The 24,437-nt window shown below is 42.1% G+C and overlaps 1 protein-coding gene across 2 annotated transcripts; it reads left to right on the plus strand.

Moving 5' to 3' along the window:
- The first annotated feature begins 574 nt into the window (after positions 1-574).
- On the plus strand, positions 575-23,845 carry WIPI2 (WD repeat domain, phosphoinositide interacting 2). 2 transcript variants are annotated; one of them, XM_040574566.1, is made up of 12 exons: positions 575-889; positions 10,001-10,083; positions 14,289-14,458; positions 15,720-15,816; positions 16,441-16,538; positions 16,991-17,083; positions 17,866-17,936; positions 18,839-18,946; positions 19,714-19,878; positions 20,839-20,946; positions 22,176-22,306; positions 23,136-23,845. In XM_040574566.1, the coding sequence occupies exons 1-12, from the start codon at positions 816-818 to the stop codon at positions 23,246-23,248; spliced, it is 1,311 nt and encodes a 436-aa protein (XP_040430500.1). In that variant the 5' UTR covers positions 575-815; the 3' UTR covers positions 23,249-23,845. The 2 variants fall into 2 exon arrangements, with proteins under 2 accessions (XP_040430500.1, XP_040430501.1); XM_040574567.1 differs by having other exon boundaries at positions 22,176-22,273.
- Positions 23,846-24,437: the final 592 nt, after the last annotated feature.

Raw genomic sequence — 24,437 nt, forward strand, 5'->3', positions numbered from 1 at the left:
GGGCAGTGCCATTCCGATGCCAGCAGCCCCGAACCCAGCCCGCTGTCCCCTGCTGTCACATCCGCTGAGCCTGGAGGACCTCCGGTGGTACGAGGAGGAACTGCAGAGGCACCGGGGGGGCGGCTCCGTGCAGGCCTGGCCGCTCCCACCGCCCGTACGGCGACAACGAGCGGCCGCTGACTGGGGACAGCGGGGACAACGGGGACGCTGAGCCTCCTCGCTGTCACCCATCCAGCCGCCGACCCCGCTGGGCCCTGCTTAGCTTTACAAAAAAGCTCCTCCACCCCTCCCATCCTCAGAGCGGGAACGCTGCGCTCCTCATGTGTCTCCCATGCAGCTGCTGACCCTAGCGGGCCCTGCTTAGCTTCACAAAGCCTCTTCCCCCATCCTCCCAGTGCGGACGCGGCTCCACCGGGAGCGTCTCCCATCCACCCACCGACCCTGCTGGGCCCTGCTTAGCTTCGCAACGACCCCCCCCCAACCAAGTTCGGCGCCACCACCCCGCCGCCTGCGCAGCTCCTCCCCCCCGGGGGGGCGGGCGCATGCGCAGAGGCGGGACGGTGGCCGGCGGGGCGGGAGGGCGCATGCGCGGGGCCGCTGCGCCGCCCGCAGCGTAAACAAGGCGCTGGCGGCCATGGGGAGGCCGCGGGTGCGCGGCGGGGGCCGGGGCCGACGGGGCTGAGGCGAGGAGAGGCCGAGCCAGGTCCGGACCGGTCCTCGGTGCAGGGGGGGGCTCCTCCCGGCCCGGCCCGGCCCACAGCCCACCGTCCTCCCGCTCGCCCCCGCCGGCCGGGGGCGGCGAGGCCCGTCCCGTCATGAACTTGGCCGGTCAGAGCGGCGAGGCCGGCAGCGGGCACCTGCTGTTCGCCAACTTCAACCAGGACAACACGTACGGGGCGGCGGGATGGGGGGGGGGAGGCTGAGGGGGGGGGTGGGGGAGGTCCTGAGGAGGGGAGGCCCGGGGGGCGGAGCAGGCCCTGGGGGGGGGGGGCTTTAGGGTGGAGGGGGGTCCGTGGGGTGGGGGAGGCCCTGAGGGAGGGGGAAAGGCCGTGGAGGGGAAGGTCCTGACAGGGATTTTTTAGGGGGTGAGCGAGGTCTGAGGGGGCAGGTTTTTAGGGGGAGAGAGAGGCCCTGGGAAGGGGGTCTTTAGGGTGGGGGGAGACTCTGAGGAGGGGGAAAGGCCCTGGAGGGGGAGGTCCTGACAGGAATTCTTTAGGGGGTGAAGGAGGTCTGAGGGGGCAGGTCTTTAGCGGGTGGGGCGGGCCCTGGGAAGGGGGTCTTTGGGGTGGGGGAGGCCTGAGCTGGGGGTCTTTAGGGTGCTGGATCTTTAGGGCAGGGAAGGCCCTGATGAGGGGGGTCTCTAGGACAGGAGAGGCCCTGAGGAGCTGGACATTTCTCACACACACCGCCACCCCCTGCTGCTTCCACCCCATCCCACTGCAAACGCTCCCATCGCAACTTCTCCCCGAGCTGCCCCGCTGTGGGGCTGGGGCTTGCTTAGTCACTGCAGGAGGGGGTAGGAAGGATCTCACATGTCCCCACCTCTTTGCCCCCAGGGTTGTGTGTGGAGCTGCAGGGTGTGAGGCTACGCTCGCAGGGACACGCAGCCGAGAGCAAAGGCACTGCTTGAGCTGGGCTTGCCGCACGGCGCCTTCTCTCTCTCCCTGGTTGTTGCCCAGGGGAGCTCAGCCTTGCTCTCTGCCACCTCGGGAGTGATAGGGAGGGTGCTTTCTGCTGCTTACTGATGATGCCCAGCCTGTAGGAGAGACCCAAGTCTCCTAGGAGGTACCAGACATAGTCCCGAAGCTCGCTGGTGCTGTCTTTTCATACAGCCCTTTTCTTTTCACCTGCTTTCTCTGGTGAAGCAGCATGCCTTAGGTGTAAAGATATTTTTATAACTCCATTGTTCTTTTGGGCTTTAATTCTGGAAGAGGCCTTTCTCATATGGTCGTTGAGCTTGCGCTTAGCTTCTGTAGTTGGTTTCAATCTACAAAGGGTCAGATTTATGATGCTACACATCCTGCTGTTATTTGACAGTTGCAGTACGTTTGGATCAGAGCATAAGAATTTGTACGTGGGGTATTGAAGAGCAATGTTTTTCAGTTCAAGAAATGCTGGTGGTTGGAAGTGGCGCACTGAAGAAGGATTTGGCTGTTTTAAATATCAGTGAGATGAAACCGGTGGGAAGGAACCAAAAGAACCTCTGAAAGGAGGAGTTTTATTTTAGGAAGTGAGTAAGAGGAAATGATCTCAAGTTGGCATCACTGGATGTAATCCACATGTGTTGTGGTGACTTTTAAACAACTTGTTTGTTAGTCGCACAAGCGATATCTTGCCCTTGTAAAAGCTTTGACTCTCCTCATCGTGGATCGTAGCGTGTGGGAATGTTGAAGGCAAGAAGATTGGAGAAGGGTCCCATCAAAGAAGGAAATGCCCTGCTTTTGTGGGTTATTTTGGAGATTCTGGGGTGGAGATGAGCAAATGGAGCTGGATAGACCCGAGGCAGGAGACTTCAACGTATAAGTGACAGGGTGGAGGGAGAGAGTCTTCTGTGCATTTGTAAGTAACTCGTTACCAGTTTAGTGTGTTGATTCAAAGACTTCTGCAAGTCTTTCTTGCATGTTTTTCATCAAGTACCATGCACAGCTCACTGCCATTCTGCATGTGAAGCACGCCCGTGCTGTGCTCGGATACCATCCATTTTTTACCTATTACCAGATAAAAACCAAGTCATCGCAACTGGCAAATCTGTCACCTGTTCATGTTGTGATTTATAAAGGTCATTATAGAAGTTCTTGAGGTTCCCTGTGCTGTCCAGCTTGGTGTTCTAAAAGCTTTACCACTTCTTCCTTAAAGCAACTGCCTGGTTTTGGTTGCACCTTACCTTTGGCGAGAGCTGTATGTATTTACAGATCGCTGAGTTGTGACAGAAAATATATCTATCTTCTGAGCAAAACAGTTCCAGGCTTGCCTTGAGACCAGAACTGAGATTGAAGTAAAACGAAAGCAAATGTAATATAAACTATCTAGGCCTTCCTTAACTTGTACACCTTGAAACATTTCTTTGCGTGATTTATTTTTAGTTTTGAGTTAGGGAGATGGGGAAGGACAAGGGAGTCATGATTTCCTTCTTTTCTAATCCTCGGCTGTGTAACTTCGTTACTTTTCCCTGTTCATTTTCATAAATATCTGAAAGTATTACTCGGTTTCTGTGCTACAGCCAGTCTGGTTTTGGTATTCGGCATTCAAATGTCCATTGTGTAGGTAGAATACACTCTGCGTGTGTCTGTATGTATGTGTGTGTATATATAATATACGTAGAACACCCTGAGATGATCTGCTGAGAATTTTGGTGGTGATACAATTATCTTACACGATCCCAATCTGCCCTGTATGTCTCTGTAATTGAAAGCCTTGAAATGTGAAGTCTTTCTTGTCATCTTAGCATCTTTAGGGGTTTCAGATATCCATTATAGAGACTATATAACTAGAAAAAGGCTCCTGTTCATATTTTCCTCTTGAAATCATGAGGAACAATTTAAAAGGCCACTTTGTTTCAAAGGAGGCAGATGGATGATGTGGAATAGGCATCCTTTCTTTCTGATAATGTCTCAGAAGAAATCTAGTCAAGAAAAAAGGAAGTGTAAAACTGCAAGCCTTACACATCCTTGGGAGCAGTTTCTTACCAAAACACTTGTTTGATTTGCTGTACGACCCAAATAACCAAGCTGTGTTGCAGTTCTTAAACTGAGTAGAATTTAGTGGTTGTCCAAGTGTCTTAAACGCAAGTTTTTGATTTATTTATATTTTTTCCACCTATGATATCTCTTAACTTCTTGTTTGAATAGAGAAACAAGAGGTCAGCTGTCTGGGTTTATTATCATGCTATTATGAGTATCTAGAAGATCACTCTTTACTGGGTGAGAAGAGCTGAAGAGAACTAACTGGGGATTAACTACACTTCCCCATGCCGGGCCTCAGAAAGCTGACTTTAAACTTGTGTTCCAAGTAAAAGAAGTCCTTTTTGAGCCGGGCAAGGTGAGCAAACGCACGCTGTTTCAGCCAGCATGTGCAGGGCAAGCTTTGTTTACATCTCACCAGCCAGCAGGGCTCACATCACGTTTTAAGGTGTGTTTCAGTAATTAGAAAACTTGCTGACGGACAAAACTGGACAAAAATGACATGGGTGCAGTGTTATCGCATTCAAGCTTTTACCTTCAGCAAGGTGCCAGCTCCACGCCTGCTCAGATCCGCCTGGCTTACCTAGACAGCAGAGCCAGTTGCTGTGCATCAGGAAAAGATGGTAGTTCTTGCTGGTAAGAATAGGTGTCAGCCTAACCTTTTTTTTGGCTTTATGGGGGGGTTTAATAATTAATTACTGCCTCCTGTAGGAAGGAGGTGAGCTTAGGGATGGGTTTTACTCCAGAAATTGGCTTGCTGGTACTTAAAAGAATATTGCCAACATAACATTTGCTGTAACTTTTCCCAGTTGTCGGAATTCCTGGTGACTGAAATGTTTTCTTTATCTTGCTTTTAGCTTTCTTTTTTCCTACTTAAGTTTTTTTTTTCATGTTCATTCATAGGTGCTCTATGTAGTGACATTGTCTCGCGGCGTAGTATCTGTTACTACAAGGGTTGTCCTGCCTCTTTACTCCGCGTTGCCTTCAGCTTTATTTACTTGAGGGTTTTGAGTTATTGGCTGGGACTGGAACTCTGCCTGAAAACACTCCACCTCTAAAGCAGCAGAAGCAGACGGTTTGTGGGTTCTCTTTGATATAATATGTTTTCATTCAGTAAAAACATGGAGAAGGTCGCTTTCAGCCGGTGTTAGCGTGCTCGTTTTGGACCTTACGCTTCTCCCTGTGAATCAATCATTGCACAACTTGGCACGACGGGCACTCTGACGGAGAGGCAGAAGCTGCAGCTCGCAGATAAAAATGAAGCGACTGGTTTGAAGTCAGGAATCCTAACAAAACCGGGCGGTAGGAGGTTGTCGGTGACCTTGGTGCTAGGTATGTTTCAGCAGTTGCAAATCTTTAATGATAGATATTCGGTAAGAGTGCCGCTTCAATTTGAGTGCTCTTCATGTTACTTCTGGGAGAACTATTATGTTACACATCTCCTTTATGCACTTTAAAGCTTGCATGAGTCTGTGAGGTGAGCTTAAGTTTTCATAAATATATCCGCGTCCAGCTGTATGAGAAGTAGCGAGCTTTTTAACCGAAACGTAACTTGAAGATTTCAAAGTTTACTGTCATCTTTAAAATTGGTAAAACTGCATTTGTGTTATTACACATATATTCCCAGAGAAATGCACACAAATATTAACTTAAATGGTTTTCAGGTTCTATTTACAAAAAAAAAAGTGAAATAATGCAAATCAACAAACTTCAGAGAAGCTTTAATCACCTTTTTAAAAGAAAGTAACCAAGAGACAGCAGTCAGAAACAAAATAGTCACGATAGTTTTGAAAACAGACTACTCACAAAAGGACAAAACAAATCCTTGTGTTTGGGTTTCTAATGAAAACATCGATGATCCTCATTTCCAAGGTCATCATTAATCTCTGCTTCCATTTATTTATGGAGTTACATGGGACAGGTATCAGTCCATATGTCTGTTCCTGCTGATTAAATCCCACCCTTTTTTTTTGCCTGACTAAATCTATTTGATTTCATATTGTAAGCAAACACTTGTAGTTCTAAAGTTGTATGATATGCTTCTTGTTGCAGAATTTTTATTATAAGTCCCGTACCATGCAAAGTTTGTATTAAAAATGTCTTCATTTTTATCTTTGTTGTTGAACCACAAGTGGTTAGAGGACCAAGGGTTGGACGCTCAGCATTCACTTCTCTGCTTTTGTTTCTCCTAGGTTCAGGTGTCATTCATTTGTGGTCCTTGAGGACAGCAGAGAGCTTTGTTTTAAGGAGGCTTTAAAGCTAAACAGAGAAGGAAAGAGAGAGAGAAAGATCGCATAGCTCTTGTGTTCAGGAAAGATAGCTGAGAGAAGCAGTCGCTTGTCACGTTGCTTGCTGTTGTTGCAGTGGAAATATCAGCTGAGGTGGGCTTGCCTGATGGCGCTGGGTGAGAGAGACTGTTGTGCAGTGTGTGTGTGGACAAAAGTGTTCTGAAAGTAGTGATGTTTGCTTGGAGTATGAATTTTCTGTGGTCCCAGCCTATTGCTGCATGTTAAGTAATGGGCTAGTGAGGTCTCCTTGAGCTGTAGCAACAAATTTGTGTTTTTTTTTATAATAGCAATGGGAAAATCTGTAGGCTTTCAGTGTTACTGATAAATCTCTTGGAATGTATGGGTTTCTGTATTTACCTCCTATCCCAAATACTGACATTCTTGACCTTTCTGTTGAGATGTGTCTATAAGATGTTACAGCTTTGATTCCAGCAGCCATTTGGGAGGCAAAAGTAAAGTTAAGTAGGTTCCTCCAGTAATTCTGTCCTTACGTCATTTCATTGTTTATTGTTTTATTATTCTTTTCCCCCTCTCCATCCTAAGCCTTTGTTCACCAAAGGCTCCTTCCTTAGAAATTTACATTGGATTCGAAATGAGTCGGAACATTAGTATAATGAGACTGTATCATAATGAAAGTAGGTTTAATTAACCGGTTATTTAAAATAGCAATAACTTCTGGAGTCATGTTTGTACTGCAGCTGCAATTGATTTTAATCTTTGAGAGACTTGCCCATAGTAGAATCATTCTGATTAATGTAGAATCTTTCTGATTAATTATTAAAGTCCTCTATGATATGGAAAGGGGAAAACTGGTTTTCTTTCTTCTGTATGTATATTAAAGAAGCGAAAGAAAACCTGTGCTGCTTTCTAACCCATCTGAAAAAACTTGTTTTAAAATAGCCAGAGAGATTGAACCAGCTGATTTCCCACTCTAGGTGAGTGCACTTAGAGCGAATGTCAGCTCCTTGAAATGAATGTGTGAAACATCTCAAAGCACTGTTTGCCTGATGAGGTTAGTTTTAATTATTTATGACAGCCGCTCTTGAAAATGCTTTTAAGATTTATGTGATCGTGGATCAGACAACAGTATTATCTTTGAAAAAAGCGAGTAAACGCGGTTTCATAAATCACAGCTATATTGGTAATTTTGTACTGAGTAGAAAACCTTAATGACGAAATGGCTCAAAGTCTACAAATCAGGCTTGTAATAGAGGCTACACACAATAGGCTAAAAAATACCTGTGTGGCATAATGTTAGAAGAAAAAAGGCATATTTTTTTTTTTGGATATTGATTTTATTTTCAATTTCAGTCTCTCATCAGCTTCTGAAAATTGGTGATAATAAAGCAGAACGCCCACACTGTAAAAGGAGATTCTGATAAACTACAGTATCTTCTTGTTGGCCACTGTCCATTTGAGCACTAGCTGAATGGCTTATTGATCATTTTTCTTCCCATATGGCTGCACATTTTTAGGAGGTGAGGTAATTTTGCCTAGATACTTGTTTTGTGGGATTTGGTCATTTAGATAGCTATCGAGTGTCTTAAGGGCTTAAGTGTAATATTCGTGTGAGGGAAGATGGGGGATTTAAATCATTATGATTACACCAGTATAACTTAGCCTAGTGGATTCTCTTACTACGTATAAAAAGCCTTTTTTCCCAATAGTTTCATAAGAAGTAATTTGAGAGTGCCTTAAAGAAAGGAAGGAAAACAAAAAAGCCTTTCGAAACCAAGAATGCTAGCCTAGAAGGAAAATGGTTGGTCTTGTAGTTATGCTTGTATATTGAAACAGGTTTAATTATGCTGACACAAACTGAAACTTTGCTGTGTAAACAGATGTTTTGTGACTTCACCATCACCTTGATCCAGAAAGAAATGATAAAAAGCAGTTGTCATAGATGGGAAGATGGGTTCTGTGCCTTCTTCATTCTTCTGGCTTTTACTCAGTCTAATGATGTAAACGGAGTGTAGGTAGTCAGTAGGATGAGGAAAATGGGCTTTTTGGTTCCAGTGATACTGTCACTAACACAGTGATGCAGCATTATTTGGTATTTAAAGCTATAAATACAATGCAGGAATCAACTTGGTAGCTGTTTTAGTATATTCTCGGGCAATCTGGAATTCTGCACAAGGAATCCATCCTATGTCTTTTGTAGAACGTTTATATTGCAAGGAGTCTTGTGACTCCATTTATTTTTAACTCGGATGAGTGCTTGTTTACCTCTGAAGTGACAGTTTTAATGTCATTCTGCATTAAACTCTCTTCTGAGGGAAACAATAGATGAGCTAAGAAAAGCAAATGCATAACTTTTTTTTTTGAATTGCATTTTCATGTTTTTACAGTTTGGATTTTCATCGAGTTGTACAAAAGTAATTGAGAAAAACAATGCAGAGTCTTCAGCAACTAATCAGATACAGCCTGCAGAACATACCAATTTTGCCTGAATTGTATTTGTATTTTGTATTTTTTGTATTTTTGTAATATTTGTATTTTACTACATGTAATACTAAATGTATTACAAGGGTGTCTTAGAGGAGCAGCAACAAAATTTGGTTTTATTGTAGCTGCTCTGTCTCTAAGCCTAATATCGTTTTTTCCCCTGTTGTGATTATTGCATCTGGAGAAGCTTATTTCTCTTGCCTAGATGGTGCATGTTTTAATTTGAGGGCTTAAATCTTCTTAAGTATAATTTCTTAACCAGACTGTTCCAGTTTGTGTTTTTTGTTTGTTTTGGTTTTTATTTTGCTGGCAGAGAACGTTATACCATCATGCAGAAGTTGATTTTATAACTTGGGATCTTAATTTTGGAGGATAACACTTTTTAGGAACAATTTTTAATCTTCTAGGGACCTTGAAGTCTAAAAAGGGCTCACTTAGGAGCCATGAGAGAAAATACAGGAAGAGCAAGAAATCCAGGGATCTATGTTGTAAATGCAGGACTAATTGTTAGTGCATCTGAAATGGAGAGAAGCATCTTGACGGGCTCAGAAGGGCAATTTGGCACAGTGATGGGCAGGGCTGGGTCTAAGCCTTTTATTGAATGACTTGCCGCAGTTTGGCATATTGAAATGCATCTTACTAGAAATTAATCAGTTTGTTTCCATATGTCCTGACAGTAAAATATATATATATATATATATATATATATATATATATGAACTATAAACATAGTGACGCACTTCTGTACAACTGTATTTACTGCTAATTTTCTTTTTCTATGTCGTAAAATCATCCTTCACGTGGGGAGGAGAAAATAAAGTGCCATTGACTGCTGCTTTGGTGTTTAAAGAGCTGCAAGATGAGCCTAAAGGGTTTTTTAGCTAAAAATTTAAGACCTGTCTTTGACTGGAAAAGCAATTGGTCTATGAGCTAAGTGTGAAAATTGAGTAATGGTGGAAAGAAGGGCTTGTAGTCATTTTTTTAATGTTCTATTGTTAAAATCTGTTTAACATCAGCGACTAGCATTTCTGAGAGCGCCTCTGATTAAAGATTCAGCATGAGTATTTGTACGACTGAGACGTAACAATGTTCTTCGGAGATGCTAGAATATCATCAAGTAAAAACGGAGAAAATTAGAGTTGGCAGTATTTAATTCCTTTTTTATATGAAAACTCTCTTGGGGTGGTTGATGAAGGTTACAGTATAAAGTGCAAAAAATCCCCAGACAATCTCACTTGAAAAGGTCTTGCAGGTCACCTCTCATGGTGAGGCAATGATGTAATTGGTTTGCGTTACATTATTCAGGTCCTCTTTCCTCCACACCGAAGCTTTCAGTTTGTGGGGAGTTGTGTAGAGAAATCACCTGTATGAGCTGTAATGTCATCGTATGTGAAGTAGGATTCCACACCTGGGGTAATTCTGAAGCTATTTGGCCTTTTCAGAGTTCAGGAAATTATCTGTCTGATGTTTTTTAATCACGCTCCTTACTGAGCTAACCTAGCTGGAGGTGTAGAATAGGGTAAGAATCTGTCCAAGGGTAATTCACAGCTGATGTAGTTTATGTTCCTGACTGACTTGTTTCTTTTTCAGATCCCTTGCGGTTGGCAGTAAATCAGGCTACAAATTCTTCTCTCTTTCTTCTGTGGACAAATTAGAGCAGATCTATGAATGCAGTGAGTATCTTCTTTTTTCTTCTTTATTCCCTGGGTTGACTTCAGGAAGAGATGACGTTTCATTTTTTCACGGGTTGTTTGAAGTCACATGAGAGGAACCTTAAGTGTATGATGAAATAACACACAAACACAAAACAGTTGATTGCTGGCAGGGTAAAACCATGTCGGCGTTACATATTTAAATTTAGCTGGTATCCTGTGAAATTTGGTAATAGCCAAGAGAACAGCTCTTTGCTTTGCTGATTTTTATGACCAGTAGCAAGGTTACATAGCATCTGGGTATAAAAAAATCTGCTTGTGCAGGTGGCTTTTGGGTCTTTATACTGGCTGTTGGGGCAGGCAACCACTAATATTCTTTTATCAAAAAATACAAAGCCTTATTTTTTTAAATCCTAATCTTTGAACATGATAGCTGCAACTTTACTCATCCAAAGTGTTGAACTATCTAAATTCCAGTAACTGATTACCGTAAAGTAGGATATGAGATGCCATGGAGGGAAGCCTTGAGAAGGGGATACCCCTGTTTTGCCAATTGTTCGTCCTCATCTTCTCTTTTTTTTTTTTTTTGAGGTGATAGTGAGAATACTGGGAATGTTACGCATGAGTATCCATACTTTGGTATAAACTCCATGCGAACAGTGCCCGTAGCTGTGATGTCAGTGTTTATGCTAGGATCTTACTGGATCATGCCACACAACAGAGTGGTCTTCAGACTCCATTCCTGAAGTGACCTGACTCTGTGGCATCTTAAATTTGAAAATGGTGTGTGACTCAGATCACCTATTATCTCTGACAGCCTGTTTCTGTGTACAGTTAATGGAGAGAAGTAATTGTGGAGTTCAAATTAGGTACCCGTGGTCAGGTTAAATTGGGTTGCAGCTCCATCTGCCTGCTTGAGTCATGGTCTGGTTGTACCGGTTAATGGGTGCCTTGAATTCCATTTTGTGCTGTTGAATTTAGGTACCTGACTTCTGTAGTATGGTAGGCACTTGGAGTATCTGGCCTGATATGACCCCCAGAGGCTCGGCGAAGATGACTCCTGTTACGTGAGACACTGAATAAACATACTGAGGGAGGCTGAACTGAACTTTACTGAACTGCTTCTTCTTGGTAGTCACGGAAAGAAAAAGTACAGATGGGATAAAGGTTGCTCATAGGGCGTACAGCATCTGCAGCACATCGAAGTGTTTGACATTTTTTATATGCAGCTAAATAATTTTCAGTCTTGGGCTTGCCAGCCATGCGTGTTTAAGGCTGTAGCCTTGGCCTGAGGCTGGAAGGGTGTTCTGGGTACCTCCTGTCAGCAAGGAAAGGTATTTTGAGGGCTCGCCATCACGCACGGCCCCTCAGTTCACTTTGTAAGGGGTTCTAAAGACTTAGCATCATTTTGGGTGAGCATTTTTAAGGACCCCTCTCTTCCCATGTGGCTGGTCTGCAAGTTCTCGGGTAGGTGACTGAAGTAAACTATAAAATATGCTCTGACTGTCCTGTGTCTGAAAAAACAACTGAAAGAATGGGAAGCCTCTTTGTCTGCTCCCATCGCTGACTTTTACCGTGACTATAAATCACCTAACTCCCCGCTCAGTTGATCCATCTGTAGAAAAAAGTATTATATCGGAGGGTGCTTTAAGGCTTAATGAATGTTTATAATTTGCTTCATGTTCCTGGATTAAAAATGGAATAAAAGCACAGCTGATCGTAATCTAGCTGGTTCTAACCAGCTCTTGTCTGTGATGCTGCCTGCTTGTGTTTATGAAACTGTAATCTTGTTACGTATTTGCTTGTTCTTCCCTCGCTGCTGCTGCTGCTTAAATCAGTTTGCAGTTCTGCTCTTTGTTCTTGCTTTGTTTTCGGTCTGAGTTGCTGGTAATCCTCGCTTGTGTAGCGTAAAGGAGAGAATACAAATGGGGTGAAAAAGAAAACCTGATGAACAGCATTGCTATAGAACTTAACTGGTGCTATTAAAAATATGATTAATTTAGGTCAGCTGGACATAGGGTGTGCAGTACAGCCTGGTACCTCACTCAAATGGTTGCTCATTGGGAAGTGTACACGACTTGGCAGTTGTGAAGGGATTTTTAATCACTTCTTCCTGTTAGGGGAAGACAAAGAAACAGGGGTGCATCCTGTATTTTTAAAGTGAATTTAATTAAAAGACTATCACAAAGCCTTTCTCTCAAAAGTGACCATATTATAGCGTAGTAAGTATCTTTATGCTGCGACTCTAGGAATGTCTCCACTTTTTAGGTGTTTTCCTTGTTGAAAATTTGGTTCTGGTTTTTTTTTTTTTTTGCCTTGCCTGTAGCAGCTTAATTCTTGACAGTGCTCACGCATGCCTTTCTTGCTGGCTAATCTGCATCAGTGCAGTGTGGGACAGCACTTCCATTTGATCTCTGCTATTGTTCCTACTCTGAAATACCAGTTCTCCTGCCTTCCTGGGAGTGCAACAAGTCCCAGCAGCTGTCTCTTAACATGGTTGCCCCTGAATGGGAAAAGAAACTGACTATTCCACCTAGCCCCCAAGGAGCGGGGAGCAATCAGGCTCTGGTTTTGGGTCTTTGTGTGCCAGTCTTCTCTGACTCTTGTGAAAGGATACCATTAGTATGAAGGACTCCAAGCCTAGATGGAAAGCTGATAACCTATGCTGTAAAATGTTTGAGAACCTTTCATGTTACTTGTGTGGTTCAAGGAGCATGGAGTTTTGCATTTAAAGTCTATGCGTGTGGTTATTGAAGTGGATTTTTCTATTACTCTTTTTCATGTGTTGTATGTGACATCAGGAAAGTGGAGAATAATTCCTTGAAAACAAAGTCGTTTCTAAAATGCATTATGCCTCTTGCGAAAGTGAGGAAATTGAATTTTCAAAGCCTCTGTGAACAGTTTTGTCTTCTTTAGAAAAATACCATATTGTTTATTAGATTTGGATAAAAGTCAATTATGTTGCATGGAAGACTGAAAATGTGTAGTATAAACCTGCTCCTTTGCCACAAGAAGGCTCTTGCTTTCTTGTGCTCAATCACTCTTGCTCTCATGTACAGAATTAAATATTTTCAGTTCTTTTTCTTGAAATAACTGCTTTCTTTGGGCACTTTCAAAACAGATGTGTCACACGGTGGTGGCATTGCATTGTGCTGAGAATGTAAGAACTTTTTTCAGGGAATTCCTGTCTTAGGTGATGAGAACAGCGCCAATTGAAGCCTTCAGAAATAAGGTTATTTATTTATTTTTGAATTTATTTTCTGGCAGTTTTACTGTTTTGAGGCCTGTTAGGCATTGACCTGATCCAGACACTGATTTCTGAGAAGTTCCGTTGTTTCCACGGATCAATGCCAAAGGCTCCAGTTGCTTGTCTTGCTTCAGCCCTGTAAGGGAAGGGCAGATGTAGCCAGCAGCTGTGGGCGAGCTGCAGAGACTGGGAAAGCTCTCCTGCTTTCTCATGACATGCAATAGCTTTTTGCACGTTCTGCTTTAGTCTCAAAAGCATACGTACGGCTAGCTTTGTGTCAGGCTGGCACTTATCCAGCTCTCTGTTGTCTTTGACTTTTCAAGTGCTCAGAGTGCCACCATAATGGTTTGAAGTGTGTTTGTTGATTGCCTGGAGAGCTGTGAAGACTGGGGGGGTGGCAGTGTTCAGAGGAAAATTTCACAAGAGGGGAAAACAGAAGTGCTGGGGTAACTGGTGGTGGGACTTTGGAACAAATGAGATTTCCAGCTTCTTTGAGTAATCTTTTTTTTTCCTTCATGGAGACGTGCAGAAACTTTTTTGTCATCAGAAATCTTTCCATGAGTAGCATTGCCTTAGGGGGGAAAAAAAGGGAACACCTATGCTTACCTAGATTTCTGCAGAGATAATAGAAGATTATAAGATTCTGGAACTTGACAACTTGATTTTTTGTCTCCTTGATGTTTGTTTTTTTTTCAGTTGCATCTTGGCACACCAGGGAGTAGACACTTCTCAAGCACAAACTTCTGTGACTCCTGGGGGAAAAAAAAATGGCCTTTGTGAATTGGCATTCACTGAGTAGATTTTCTGCTTTAGAAACCCATCCTGTGTCCTGCCGTAACTCTGAGCTGTTGTGCCAGAATGATTGTGTTCTTAAACTGTATTTTCTTAGATGGTATTTCCTATTAATACACACACATCGTTGTCCTTCCCTGAAATCTCACCTGCATTTTGTTTCCTTTCCCTTACTGTAATTCCTCAGCTGACACAGAAGATGTGTGCATTGTGGAGAGGCTGTTCTCCAGTAGTCTGGTGGCCATAGTCAGCCTTAAGGCTCCACGCAAGCTGAAAGTTTGTCACTTTAAGAAGGGGACAGAGATTTGCAACTACAGTTACTCCAACACCATCTTGGCTGTCAAACTCAATAGACAGGTGAGTGATAATTTAAGTGAAAACAAAGGGGAGGGGTTGTGGGTCTTGTTCTGGCACTTTCTGGTGTTTTTTCCTTTGGTGACAGAACTGCTGTTTGAAATTTTTACTTTTCCGACTGTAGCTTCCATAAAATTTTATGGCATCTGAGTTACCGTATTTGATTAAGAATTTTTGGTTCTGTGTCTGTTTCGTTAGAAAGAACGTCGTGAGTAACCTGGTCTGACCTCATGGCTGATCCTGTTTTGAGCAGGAGGTTGTCTGGAGACCTGCCACGGTCCCTTTCAACCAGAATCGTCCTGTGATCCGAATTGTAAAAGTAGCTGAAGCCAACAGCTTCTGCTTGGGACAAAACTTCAAATTCTGTTCGCTTTTTTGTAATGTTTTTAAATATAATTTGATTTTTTAAGAAAATGTTATCACTGAACTGGTGAAGTCTTTGAGCTAGGTAGGTACTAAGTAGTACTAAGTCATTGGTAGGCTCTTCTGCAAATAGAGTTTTCTGTCTTTAAGTAGGTCATTCAAAGTAGAAAAAATGGCATCTGAAGGATGAAATCATCTTAGTGTCCATCCCCACCCTCAAAATCAGGGGTGAGAGAATGGGATTCCTGTTTAAAATCGTAAGGGAAAGAGTGGCTGATTTGACTTCTGGCATTGTGAGGTAGTGCTAAATGAACAATGTCTTGTGAGACAGTCATCCAGATGTAGTCACCAAAGGGTAAATGAGATGCTGAAGAACTTAATTTAAAACAAAAAAAGTCCTCACAATTGACTGTGAGTAATTACAAATGAGTGTGAGTGAGTAATAGGGTCTATAAATGGTTTTAAAAAGCCTTGTATGTTTTTGTTTAGCCAAAGCAGGAAATTGGGCCCACATGTGAATTGGCCTCTTGGGGGTGGGGAAATACACATGGGCAGGTAAAGAATAAGAATGAAATAGGTGTAGGTGAAGGTTTCTGGCTTGTTGACTTGATCTAGTAATACAAATAATTTTCGTTTAAATCAATTTATACTAGCATGGTTGAGAAAAGTCGAGCGCACTGGTCAGTTCAAGTGACCGAGTGTAGTATTGCGCTGTTGAAGCCTTGCCAAGAGATGTATCTTGTGCATCTTCTGTCAGACTCTTATTTCTTCCCATCAGGTGGGTACAGCCTTTTCTGTATTGGAAGGTACCCACTGCATTTTGGATACAGTTTTTTTATGGGGTCAATAGCTCCATATAAACCCTCTCTTCATGCCACCATTTCATCTTCCCCACATCTAGAGGCTGATAGTATGTCTGGAAGAGTCTCTATACATACACAACATACGAGACATGAAGGTGTTGCATACAATCCGGGAGACACCTCCCAATCCTGCAGGTAAGGCAATCCTGTTCTCAGAGGTTAGTGTTAGTCTGGAAAGTGTGTTATGTCTGCACATGACATTTCCAACATGGAACTGTAGCACTGTTAGTTCTGTTTCCAAATGAAAATTATAATTAAATATGTGAGCGTTGGCTCAAAGCCTACCCATTCGATCCCACGAGGCTTCCAAGAACAAACAGCAGACTGCCTTAAACTGCTTTCTCCCGGTATTCTGGTCTAGTGCTTATGGTTGCCATCTTAGATCAGAAGGAAGTAATACAGATACTTACAAGCTACATGTTGCCAGCACTTGGTACAGTTAAAAACTGTGTCAGGTTGATGCTTTAGGAGTCAGGACAAACCTGGGCATTTCTTCTACTTCATTGGTTACTGTAGCTCTGACAGTATTTTACTTTCTATTAGGCTTTGTTAGTAATTGTGTTGAACAGATGCATTGCAGGTTGACTATTGAGATTTTTTTCATCCTTGTTCTATGTCTGTTGGTACATTGTAAGGATGATTTGAGTTGATCTTTGCAATGTTGGAACATAGAAAGCTTTGTTGTATAAGTTTTGGAATTTGCCTTATTCTAACCATTGTTGTTTGTTTGCTTTTTTTGTTGTTCTAAATTCCCTCTAGGGTTGTGTGCTTTATCAATAAATAATGACAACTGCTACCTGGCCTATCCAGGGAGTGCAACTATTGGAGAAGTACAGGTCTTTGACACCATCAATCTGGTAAGGGTCTTTGTGCATGCTGTTTCCTTTTCTAACGATGCAGTTTTTGGAAATAGTTTAAATTGTTCAGAGAAGAATTACTAGGCACTTGGGTCCATCCACGACAATTTGCAGTATCCATTACACCTAGGCATCACAGAATGTCAACAAAGGGAAGTAAGACTTAGCTTTGAGAAGAGTTGAGCAAATGAGTGGAGCAGATAGATGGACAGTCACTTCTTTTTTGAATTGTCTTTAAGTAGCCTGCTGCTACTTGAACTCTCTATGCATATGCTTCAGTAATAATTTCGTGTACTTTTGCTTAGGAGTTACTGAAACAGATTGAAGCAGTTGTCCATAAATAAGGCTCATATTCGCCCTGACAGCTCTTACATATGCAGGCTTAAGCTGTGAACATGTAGCTTTTAACCTGTGCTTTACTAAGGTTCTATTCTATCGTTTTGCTCCTGCAGAGAGCTGCTAATATGATCCCAGCTCATGATAGTCCCTTGGCTGCTTTGGCTTTTGATGCAAGTGGTACTAAACTTGCCACTGCATCAGAAAAGGTAAGACATCTTTTTATCGACTTGCCAGCAATGATAAACCTACTTAAAATGGTCTAAACAAATTTCATTTTTAAGCATGCACGGTACCATGTGCAAGTGCCAAAAAAGAAGTCTTAAAGTTATAACGACAAATCTAAGTTTAAAAACTGTTAATGATGTTTGACATAACTTCCATGCTGTGAAATGCTGGATAATAAGGTTATTTAAATTTTAATCTGGCTGTAATCAGGGCAGTCCTCCAAGTGTTTTTCCCATTAGTGTGGGATGCATACTAGAAATCAGTTGCATTCCTTTGATGCTATCTTCCTAATGAAAACAAGACAGTTAAAGTCAAAAGAGAGAATTGTTTTGCCTGACTTTTGGTACATGATGACAAATGGTCTATCCGAACCGTATAAATTACGAAGTGTGAAGCCTCTGTTCCTTGGATAATAAGCTTGAACTACACAGATGTAACATGATTTCACCTGATAAAGGCGCAAAGACATCCAGGTAACTATACTTGTGGGTAACGTGATCATTTTCATGATAAAGATTAATAAGAGGAGCTGTTCTTGATGCAAAGCTTTGTACTGTACATTAGTAGCTCCCACCTTATAGTTTTTCCATTCTTCAAACACATCCTTCAAACAAGTTCCAAAAATATTTAATGCTAGTATGTGGGGTGCATCAGCTATGGTAAGTTAACAGCAGAATGGTCTGTACTCTGCTCACCAGAGCTAATGCACAGTGCACAAACTTGAAATGATAATGAAAGATTTTATTTTTTCTTCCCCTTCCAGGGGACAGTGATAAGAGTGTTTTCCATTCCAGAAGGACAGAAACTCTTTGAATTCCGGAGAGGAGTGAAGAGGTAAAGTTCAGCCAGGGTAGTTATCTGAAGCTCATTCTTTACAGTAGATCTCCGGTATGCTCTGCAGTTGAGCTATCATCCTAATTCTTGCCTGTTGTCATCTTCCTCTATCCCTGCCTGTACGCTTGTAACACTTGCAGTTTGAACGTCTTCCAACTTTAGATTTGCCTATTCTGCAAATCAGTCCTGCCAGAATTGTACTTCCTCTTGCATTTTAAAAATTCACTGGTAAAGGAACTTGTTCAAAGTGGGCCACCTTTTGTACAATACTGTATTCTTATGGCAAGTGGAATCAGTGTGTATAATCTTCTTGCTCTTCTAAATCCTGCTAGCACCGGGGCCGTTGAAAGTCATTGTGACACGGTACTGTAGCTTGTGGTAGCAGTAGCTCTGTAGCTCTAATATACTTTATGCAGAGGTAAGAGTGAGTTCACATTTTTACTAGATGACCGCCAATGTCTGGTATATGTCAGTTAAATGTCATTAAGGGGAATCTTGCTCTTGAAGTGCATTAAGAAGGTATCAGAGAATGCTTACTATGGAGTTACTTTTTTGTATTTACAAAGCATTGGTGACTGAGGAATCTGTTTAATTATTAAGCAATATGCTTTGGCTTAATTACAAGTCACATGCTCTTCTTCTGAGAGAAATTGCAGGTGATTTTACTCTGCAGCCACAGTCCCTCCTAGCTCTTGCAGTACAACTGGTGTGAACACTATGGAGCTCCTGAGTGGTGAATGTGCAGAAGGACTCCTACCTACCAAAACAGAGGAATAATATTCTCATTTAAATCAGTTCCCATGAGTCACTTAACAGTAGCTTTTGCTTTTAGTAGTTAGTGCATCATTAGAATGTCAAAAATAAATGCTTCAATGTTTTTTCTTTGTTTCTTTTACACCTAGGTGTGTGAGCATCTGTTCATTGGCTTTCAGCATGGACGGCATGTTTCTGTCTGCATCCAGTAACACGGAGACAGTGCATATCTTCAAACTTGAGACTGTGAAAGAAAAGTAGGTTTCAGAGGTGCCGTAGATTTTTTTTTTCCCCAAGGAAAAGGCTTGCAAATTGGAGAAAACTCTTGCTGTTGCGTATAGTCAAAGTGTGGACAGACTTCCTTTGAACACTTTCATAATGTAAAGGGCGTTGTCGGTTATGAATCAGCAGCTGCCCCTGATGTGCACGCTGTTCTCCTAATGAATAGGAGAAGTATTTCTGACAAAGGGGAATTGGGCATCCTTGGCAGAGAAATGTGGGGGTAGTTTAACGTTTTTCAATTGCATTCGTTTTTTACCTCTTCTGACATCCATATGGGAAGATGTATCTCAACAATATCTTCCAGCTGCCTATAGGGCTTTAAAAGGCACCATGTTGTAAAATGTTCCTATTTATGGTTTGAGAAGAGTCTTATATTTTTGTGTAAGTCATTAGAGACAGTGGTTGGTTACTGATTAAACAGTTGAATAAAATCTTGAAGTTTAGCACCTTGTAATAGATCTCGCTCTTGTATAATAACCGTTATGAAATACAGTTGTAAAAACAGAAGTATCAATTTACAATAGAACATGTTTTAGCAACAGGCTGAGGGTATTACAGGACACACTGTGCCCTGTAGCGTAAATGGAGTACATTGAGTTCTCAAGGGTGTTCCTTATCTCTGAAGAAAAACAAGTAATATCTTTGAAAATGAAAAGATGTTTCAAAATGTTTGCGCACCTTTCTCTCCAATGTGAAGTCAAAGTTGGACATGATTTTCTGTTTTTTTTCTTCTATACTGTAGACCTCAGGAAGAGCCTACAACCTGGACAGGTTACTTTGGAAAAGTGCTGATGGCCTCAACAAGCTATCTGCCTTCACAAGTAACAGAAATGTTCAACCAGGGTAGAGCCTTTGCTACAGTCCGCCTGCCGTTCTGTGGGCACAAAAACATCTGTGCACTTGCCACGTGAGTAAAGAAACGGAGCTTGCATTCACCACCCACTGGGTCGCCACGCTGAGCTATGCAGAGGCTGACACTGGGGGACACACCTCATCTCCAGCGAAGTGGGTAGTACGCAGAGCAGTGGGTCACCTGTAGTGCTTTCAAAGCCTCTGCTGGTTTAAAAGCTGTATGGTGGAGCTAACATCTCACAGCCCTTTGAGGAGGAGAGGGGAAAGACGTAATATTTGGAACAGCAACAGACAATTTCTAAGTGTTGTTTAAAGATGTCTTTTCGTTTTGAAAGAAGGCTGTTGAGAACAGATGCATAGGCTTAAGGCATTTGCTTCTATTAGTGCTAGGGGAAATAATGCCGTATTTTGTGTTAGTTGCAAAATAAGGCAGTCCAGAGTAACGGTTAAAGAAATCTTTGAAAGCATGTTCCTGTTGTTCTTGTCTCTAAAACTGTATAGCATTCATTACATTTAGTTCTCAACTTTATTCTGCCTTCACCAAAGGGCAGGGCCTGTTTGGCACAGCTACCAAAGCAATAACCTAAGCAGTAGTGAACTTCTGTAGATTCTATGCTAAATTGATTTCATGTTCTCGTTCTCCCTTCTGATCTCAAAGCACGCTTTAAGCAATAATTAAACGTTGTAACAGTTCTGAAATAAGTAAATACTTCACATTAGAATACTTGTCTCTGGAGTTGCACAAAGCTGGTAAAATGATGGTAACGTCTTGATTTGCTTTCCTGAGTTATGTATAAGTTGCTTGATTCGCATAGCATCCTGTTAGCTCCACATTGTGATTATGCCTTGCTTTCATATATGCAGTTCTTTCCTAGGTGCTCAGTCTATGCAACTGTTAACAATATTCCTTATCTAGAAGCAACTGTGGAAAATAATGGCTTAAAACCTCAGGAGGGGAGTAGAGTTTGCTGATATGAAACTCAAACTTTTACTAATCTCCCATAAATCTTTTTAGAATCCAGAAGATCCCTCGGTTATTGGTGGGAGCTGCTGATGGGTATCTCTACATGTACAACCTAGACCCCCAAGAAGGAGGAGAGTGCACACTAATGAAGCAGCACAAGTAAGTCTGCACTAGCTGAGGACTGATGTCTTTTATTTCTTCACAGAATCTGCTTTGTTCTTAAACTTAGTTTCATGCTGCAGAAGTCTAACTTAGGGCTCATTTCTTTAACCTATTTTTTTCAAACCTCTGACATGAATGAGTAACTTCAGAATCCCCCCGGGCCTTCCTTCTTAATATCTTCTACACTAAGCACTGCTTTTCCAGCAGAAACTTAACACTGTCCGACTGCAGTGAAAAATCAATCGCTGTTAGCTGTACGATCCTATTTCCTCTTACTAGGCAGTTTGAGTTGAGTTACTTTGACAAGAACTTGAAACGTCTGACACCATCCTCTTCATCAATAAGTGAAGTGATTACAGAGATGAGAATGTGTAACTCTGGCTTCACACAGGGGAATCTGGCCTATGAAATTTTATCTGTATTCTTTCTACAGGTGTCCTTACTAAACTTCCTTGCCTATAGGCCAGTGAAATAATGTTTTGTAACAGTACTGTAGAAGACTTAAGGAAAATATGACAAGGCCTTGTTATTTTTTATGAGGTTTGAAGGGAACAGATAGGGTAGTACAGTTGGATTACTTACACGATCAATCATAGACTTAAAGCCAAAAATTTATGATGACAATTCAGGTTTGCAACTTTGGTCAAGTCTACAATACTGGTTAAAAATAATATCCTTATCTGAACATTTTAAGACATGATCTCTAGTTTCATTTGTAAACAAAGTGAAGTCTGGTAAAGAGAAGCTTTTATCAAGTTTGTAATAGCTGAAAATCTCTAACACCTTCACTAGAGTGTTTTCCAGGATATGTATATGAAGCAACAGCTTCTGCTGTGGGCAGAATTCAAGAAATAATCTGTAACCGTGCTGATAGGAATGACTTTTTAATTTTTTTCTTTAAAATATGCACTATTCTTTTGAGTCTTTTTCTTCCTAGCATCAGTTACCAGGGTTTAGGTCATGATGCCATCTCAAAGGCAAACATGTTGCTGATGTGTATTCGGTGTTAAATATGAAGTATATTCACAGAGATGCCTCTTGACAGTCCTCTGGAATCTCTCTTGCATTATGACAGAGCACAGGCAATTGGAAAAGATAACTGCCATCCCTGAAGGGATCGTATCCCTCCTGTTGTATGTGTATGTGTATTCTTGCGTAGCTGTCAAGTAAAGCTGTGTTATGTCTAGGCAGATCACCTCTCCAACTAACCTTTCTCTGCTTGGTAGGCTCGATGGCAGCATGGAGCCAGCCAACGAAATCCTGGAGTCTGCATCCCACGACCGGCCGTTGGTAGCACAGACGTACAGTGCTGCTGTGACTAAAGGTACATATGTGCCTTCCTCACCCACAAGGCATGGTAAGGAGAAGGCTGGAAATGGGGCAGGGAGCACCTCTGCATATTGCATCATTCTAGATGGCTGCATGAGCTCATCTGCTTCAACACTGAGCTTTTCATAGCTATGAGCGTGATGTGAAGCACTGGTGAGTGGTTGGAAAAGAGCACTTGTGATGTTCAGTAGCCTCCTATAGATAAACTTCTCATCTTCACTACTTTCTGGGTAGAGCCTTGTCTCAATTTGTGGTCAATTACTTCAGTAATAGTTGCAGTACTTGCTGAATGGTTCTTCAGATGCTGTAATGCAATTATTTCATGCAGGGGGTCTGGGTGCGGAACAAAGCATCTGAATTACAATCATGGGGGTTCTTTTAGGTTGTTTTTTTGGTTGTTAAGTGCTCTTACAGTTCCTTTTTGGGAACTGTGACCTTTTAGCTTGCTTTGCTGTTCTGTGAAATTGAAAGGTTCAGTATTTATCTAATGCTGGAGTTCCAAGTGAGTAGAGCCTGTGCATACAGCTCTTACCATCTTAGTATAGCACTCAGGTTGGTGCTCCAACTGCACACACAGTGGCTCAATACAGCAGTTGCAGCTGTAATGAAAGGGTGGAGGGTGCAGAAACATCAGTCTGCCTAAAGCAACAATGTGCATTGCACACAGGCGGAGTAGCTGCGAAGTTTGATCACAAACCCTCTTTGCTTGGAGAAACATGGTCATGATGAAGGCAAACATAGGGTGGCAGTGAAACTGTTGCAAATAACGTCTGGTACTTCAGCTGGAATCCCTGACTCTGTTGGATCCAAGCCTTAGTTTGCCGGTCTGATCGTTGAACTAATCCCTTTCTCTGCAGCCTATACGGAAGACCTGGGTGCTGTGGGTGGAGCTTGCCTGGAAGATGAAACCAACTCGCTCAGATTGGATGAAGACAGTGAGCATCCCCCCATGATTCTTCGGACAGACTGAACTTTGACCTGTGAACTCACTCCTGAAGCAGAGAACACTGGCTTGATGTTTCTTGAGGAATCTCGTGTTATGCTGCTATGAACTTTGACATGAGTTGGGAGAGAGGATGACAGACTCTTACAGTTTTAAGTCGTAGCTGTAGTTCTAATTCTATACCATTGGAAAAATATATGGTTTTCAATTCAGTGGCTTTTAATCTTGCTTATCTATTTTAGCTGTGTTTTTTTGTTTTTTTTTTTTGTTGCCAAAACCTGCTGTTTGTGCAGCCCTCGGAGCCTACTAGCTTTGCATGCGTTCATGTGCCAAGCAAGCATAGGAGGGGGAGAGAGAGAGAGAAGCCACTTTATAACAAACTCAAGTTTGTATTTTTTTTATATATGTATATAATATTTAGCTTATATAAGGAAGGAGTAGAGAAGTGGTTCTGGAAGCTGAGATTAGTTCTGCACTGACAAAGGTCCAAATGGTTTCCTGTGCATGGGCTTGCAGGCATACCTAGTGACTGACATGCAATCTTTCAAATGCATCGGCCTGTTTTTGGGTTCTCCCTCCCCTTTCCTGGACCATTTTGTTAATTAAAATTCCTTCTGAATGTTGTGTATTTGTGGGAGTGTTCTGTTTGTTGGGATGGAAAACTGGAAACGTTTCCCTGCATGAGGATTTAGAATACAGAAAGTGCCTTTACAGGGAAGAGAAAAAAAAATTGCTGTAGGAAGAAAGCTAGAATGAAGAAGGAATTGCTAGAGACTTGTTTCACACCTATAGTACTCGGGTGTCTGTAGCCGATGGTAGCTGTTGTTTGGTTTTGTTGGTTTTTTCTTTTAGGAAAAGACTTCAAATGCACTTTCTCTCCTGTCAGTTGTTCTGTTTCCTTGGCAGAGTAGCAATAACCTTTTTTATACTTTTCTTAATTATCCAAAGCAATGATTCTGTCAGGCTGGATAGAAGTCACTGCAGAGTATGGCAGCCCCGTTACTTAAAACAGCCTTAAGGTTTTCAGCTGGAGGGTGTAACTGTTAATTCTTGCTTCTCTTCAGTCTGGGGCTGAGCGTACTGCTCCAATGGTGAAGGTTCTGGACTTTTTTTCCAGATACTGATGTAAATATAAATGATTTTGAAAGAATTCTCTTCTAGGTTCTGTTCTGTTGGATAATCATGCTCCTGTTTTAATTTCTCCTTCTGTTGGAGT

Source organism: Cygnus olor, chromosome 15, assembly GCF_009769625.2.
Source record: "Cygnus olor isolate bCygOlo1 chromosome 15, bCygOlo1.pri.v2, whole genome shotgun sequence".
In the NCBI taxonomy this organism is placed as follows: domain Eukaryota; kingdom Metazoa; phylum Chordata; class Aves; order Anseriformes; family Anatidae; genus Cygnus; species Cygnus olor.